This window comes from Microtus ochrogaster, chromosome 7, assembly GCF_000317375.1.
Source record: "Microtus ochrogaster isolate Prairie Vole_2 chromosome 7, MicOch1.0, whole genome shotgun sequence".
NCBI classification, from domain to species: Eukaryota; Metazoa; Chordata; class Mammalia; order Rodentia; family Cricetidae; genus Microtus; species Microtus ochrogaster.
In genome coordinates this window covers 2,883,232-2,888,368 of record NC_022014.1, presented here as the reverse complement: position 1 = coordinate 2,888,368, position 5,137 = coordinate 2,883,232, and the positions used below count along the sequence as shown (strand labels likewise).

The 5,137-nt window shown below is 49.1% G+C and overlaps 1 protein-coding gene across 2 annotated transcripts in view; it reads left to right on the top strand.

Moving 5' to 3' along the window:
* The first annotated feature begins 1,517 nt into the window (after positions 1–1,517).
* Positions 1,518–5,137, top strand: part of Ptx4 (pentraxin 4) — a 5,227-nt gene continuing 1,607 nt past the window's right edge. The window contains exons 1-2 of one of the 2 annotated variants that reach the window (XM_005349115.1): positions 1,518–1,655; positions 3,482–4,046. In XM_005349115.1, the coding sequence (XP_005349172.1) occupies positions 1,518–1,655; positions 3,482–4,046 (703 nt within the window). Of the gene's footprint in view, positions 1,656–3,391; positions 4,047–5,137 lie in introns of both variants that reach the window. The other variant, XM_005349114.1, reaches the window with a different exon arrangement.

Below are 5,137 nucleotides of genomic sequence, written 5' to 3'. Positions count from 1 at the left end.
CAGCAGCTTCCCAGGAACGGCAGGGTGCGGTGATGCAGTTCCCAAACCTCTGCATGCCTAAAAATGTCTTTACTCTCTGCTCCTGCTGTGTTTACGTGAGCTAACAATACTAGCTCATCTTTTTCTGATTGTTTTAGTCATTTGGCCAAGCACAAATGTTAAGAGGGTCAGCGGTCCCTGGGGAGGTGTCTCACTCACCGCCTCCGGGGTTTCTCCACCTGCGCTGTTCTGATGCATGACCCAAGGTGCCTTTGCGTTGGTGGTCCGTCCCCTGGTACGGCAGTCTGGTTCACTTCATCTCGGAAGTGCTGGGTGCTTTTGTGGGGAACACCTTCCTGAGTTATTTTATTACTATAAACTAGGGTTCGTCAAACGGCGAACATTATCTTCTCTCATCTCTGGAGGCTAAAAGTCTGAAACCAAGGTGGCATGCTACCTCAGAAGCTGCTGCTGCGGCTTGTGTCTTCTCTGGCTTCTGGGGCTCCAGGCGTGCAAACAGCTTTGTTCTCAGCTCCGCTATCATCCTCACTGGGCCTTCTCCATGGTGTCTGTTCCTCTCTGTCTCTAGCAGGACACTTGTTGTTGAGTGCAGGGCTGTATGGGTACCCAGGGTAACCCCTTCTTAAGATATGCCTGGATGTTTTTTCCCCATAAGGCTATCTTCACAGGTCCCAGGGTCAGACCTTGGGTTTTTCTCCTCAGAGGCATCATTAATCCCCCTGCAAAGCCTATAACCAAAAGCCAGTCAGGAAAAGTCAGGTATGTTTAGCTTGATTTCAACATCGCATATAATACATTTATTGAAATATCACATTAATTCAAAATGTGTGCAATTTGTGGTGTGTGTGTGTGTGTGTGTGTGTGTGTGTGTGGAGAGAGAGAGAGAGAGAGAGAGAGAGAGAGAGAGAGAGAGAGATCACATGCCTGTAGTCCTAACTGAGACTGTGGTGGATCACTTAACCCAGGAGTTAAGACCAGCAAAACCCTTTCCCTGGAAAAAAAATAGCTAATTTTAAGGTATCCCATTCTAGCAGAAAAACATAAGTTCAAGAGAAACGCAGCACATTACCAAGAGGGATTTCTTTTCCAAGGGAATGAGAAGGGAGCTCATGGGACACGGCTGTGCGAGGTTGGGATGCTGGGCGCCAGACCAGGCCTGGCTTCGAGAACTTCCTGGTCACATTCAACCCCCATCCCGCTTCAACATCTCAGTGGGAAATGTAATCTAGGTGCTCCTGTTAGAGTCATTATCAGCTCCTGTCTGCCTCTGAGCCAGACAGACAAAGCCTCGAGCACATCCGCTTATCCAAAGAAACTGTTTGTGCCTGTTTGAACCTTGTTTCCCTGGGAACCTTGGGTTCTCAGAGCCCATTGGACTGAAGGCAGATGCCTTTCATTAAGATGGCAGGAAGAACTGGACGCTCAGCCAGGACAGAAAGAGAAAAACCATCAAGGGGTGAGCTGTATGAGACAGACTCGAGGGACCAACCTCAAACCCTGTGTCTTTGTCTCCCAGCATGGGCTGCTTGAAGAAGACCCTGTCTTTCCATCTTATTTTTGTGTCCATATATGCACGGGGAACTCTGCTGCAGGAAGCTGACCCAGTTAGGCAAAGAAAACCATTTTTTGAGAGGCTCCGTCGACTAGAAGAGCAGGTAGGTGAAGTACACTTGGGCAGTTGGTTATATAAAGCCAGTAGCATGTAGCGGATGGATGTTACACAGAGAGCTGCTATCTGTGTTCACTGGACACAGCAGTTGGTTCGCTATCCTTGCTGGAAGCTGACGATAATCTCACCTGTTTTTGGAAATCAGGTAAGCATTTGCGAAGCTCTGCTCTAAAGTCCAACTAGATAATGCGTTTGGGAAGATGCGGGAAATTTAAAGCGCTCTCTAGGAGGCCCAGAAAGCATAGATGGAGAGGCCTGGGTAGCAACGGTACAGGGCAATGTCCAGAGGTGTGGGGGCTATGAGAGCACTGGTCTACCTCAGAGCAGGACATATGCCCTGCCCAAGGATTCCACTTGGGATCTGTAGGCAGTGTCCCTGCCCAAGCACTTTCTATATTGATGTCGATAAAGTCAGGCATGATAATTTCCCACAATCCCAGTGCCCAGAATATCTGAGTAAGAGCTTCTGTGAGTTTGAGGCTAGCCTGAATGATGTAATAAATTCTAAGCCAGTCTGGGCTACTGAGTGAGGCTCTGTTTCAAAACAAACAAGCAAAAAAAACAGAAAAGGAGCAGGGTGTGGTGGCACACTCTTTTAATCCCAGCATTCAGAAGGCAGGGGCAGGCAGGTCTCTGTGAGTTCAAGGCCAGCCTGGTCTACAAATAGAGTTTCAGTACAACCAGGGCCGTTACACAGAGAAACATCATCTTGAAAAAAACCAACACACACACACCCAAATTCTGAAAGGCTAAGGTTGCTCAATGGCAGAGTGCTGTTGCCTTGCCTAGAATGAGCAAAATCCTAGATTCGGTTCCCAGAACTGCAAAAACATAAATAAATAATAAACAAAGGCACTTGTAACTGGAGAGACAGCTCAGCAATTAAGAGCACTAACTACTTCCAGAAGATCCAGGTTCATTCTCAATGCCCACATGATGGTTCACAGTCATCCATAACTCCAGCTCCGGAGGTCTCCAAAGGCATTGACTACGTACCTAGTGCACATAAATACATACATGCAGGTAAAACACTCATACACATAAAATTAATTAAATAAATAAATACATCTAAAAATTTGGAGTTTGTTTGTTTGTTTGTTTGTTTGTTTTTCAGGACAGGGTTTCTCCATGTAGTCCTGGCTGTTCTGAAACTTGCTCTGTAAATGAAACCAGCCTAGAACTAAAATATTTTTAGATGCACTCATACCAACAGCTCATCTTCAGTCCCCTAAGATGGTAGGAGTAACCCTGGGGACCACGGCAGTGAAAAAACTGGCTGTGGTCTTCCAGAGAGAAGATGACTGCCAGGGCCTGAGTCTGGAGCCCACATCTTACACCATGCAGCTGTGGCACCTGAGGACAGTCACCCCCTTTGTACCTGGCCCTTTGGGATTAGTCATGAGAATCCCCCCACATGTCCTAGCATGGGGACAAAGATGAAATTGGTCAATCTATAACCAGGGCCATCGCTACATGCAGAATAACTGCTTCTGAAGAATACTTAGGATAGCCGGGCGATGGTGGCGCATGCCTTTAATCCCAGCACTCGGGAGGCAGAGGCAGGTGGATCTCTGTGAGTTCGAGACCAGCCTGGTCTACAGAGCTAGTTCCAGGACAGGCTCCAAAGCCACAGAGAAACCCTGTCTCGAAAAACCAAAAAAAAAAAAAAAATACTTAGGATAGCTTCACCCCAACCCCGTGATAGCTGTGATCTCTTTACAGTTTCAGAGATTCCAACAGGTGACCTTAACACACCTGCAGGACATTGCTAACAACTATAACGTGTACTACAATGTGGATGCCCGCTTCCAGACCCTGGTGGAAGAGAGCCAGGCCATAGCCCTAGCGGTGAACCAGTCTCAAGCCGCCATACAAGAGGATGTGGACCACCTAAAAACTTGGTTTAGGAAGAGCCAGCGCAGGAGCAAGAAGGTGGATGCCCAGCTTCAAGCCTTGAACCTCTCCCTGAGCACAAACAGCAGGCAGTGGGTAGAGGAGGAAAGGGAACAGAAGGCACAGAGAGAGGCTACAGCAAACCTGGCCCTGGGCCTTAGGGCCCTGCAGGATGCGCTAGCCAGCCTGACACAGCAAGTCCACAGCCAGGAGTCCAGGCTTGCTGCTCTTGAGGGACAGATGCAAAGGGCCTCCCCTGGTGCTGCGGCTCTGGAGCTGACTACAGACCTGACCCCCACTCAGCTTGCTCAGCGAGGCCCAGGTTCCTTGCAACTGAGGAGAAAGAACCAGACATCCAGGGCTTCACTCCACCGCTGGAGTTCCCCCCAAGACTTCACTGTCCGTGTCCAGAAGACACAGAAGTTCCAAGCCCCAAGCAGCCACCAAGCAGCTCCACCAAAGACCCACCAAGGACCAGGAAACAGTAAGTGTCACAAGCTTGTCACCTCCCTACCCAATTCCAGGCTTCCCTAGCAATACCTGAGGTTGTGATGTCATTTCCCACCCCTGTCACCCAAAAAAAGCTCCCCCCCCAAGGGCCATATGCCCAACACTAGAAGAGAGAATGGCCCAGCCTTGCTACTTGCCGGTCCTCAGCAGGTCAGGACACACGGCAGAAGGACCACTTCTGAAGTGATCGAATCAGGAGCCTCAAGATGAGGAACTGTGTGAAGCATAGTAAGAATCCTGGGGTCCCAGAGAAGCAAAAGTGAAACAGTTTAGTTTGTGGTTGTGCAGGAGCCCAGCGGGAGCCTAAAAAAACGGACAGACTTTTATAGTCCTAATCTGGCATGAAGTAGTGACTTTTATATTCTTAATCATTTCCTTGCCTCCTAAAATCTCACTGCTTGAGTTCTTCGGGGAGGTGCAATCTTCTCTACTAGTCTAGGACAGTCCCTTCCCCAAATCCTGCTGGCTTGTGACACTCTCCTCCTTACTGAAACCGGGCTCAGTCACACAGCAGATTTCTCAATTTAAGATCAACTGAGGAGTGCCCAGGCAAGCAGGTACCAGCCGCTAGAGGGAAGAGGGACCCAGTGCCGCCTGCTTATCTGTGATTCGTGGATGCATTCTAAAGGCAACTCGCACTGAAAATGGACCCCAAGGATTTATTTTCTATAGAATCATCCTAGATTCTCTGGCTGATAACAGTCACCAGAGGCTAGAGAGAAAGGCAGGGGAGTCAGAGTTGGAGGTTCACTTGAGGACAGAGGCAGAGCTTAGGAAGATGTGGTGTGGAACTGGGCAGAGCCAGGAGCCAAGGCCTGCAGGGAGGACGCCTACCAGTTCCAAACAGAATGAGGTAGCGCCTCTGAGCCTCAGGGGGAAGCTGTGTCTGGAACCCTGTGAAACCAGTTTCAAGTTTATAACCTCCAAGAGAGGATAGCCTTGTAGTGGAGTTACAGCTGCTCTGGGAACCCAGACAGAGGCTCCCTTGATTTTGAGGTGCCTCCTAGACAGTCCACTGGGTCACACATCAGACAGAGGCTCCCTTGATTTTGAGGTGCCTCCTAG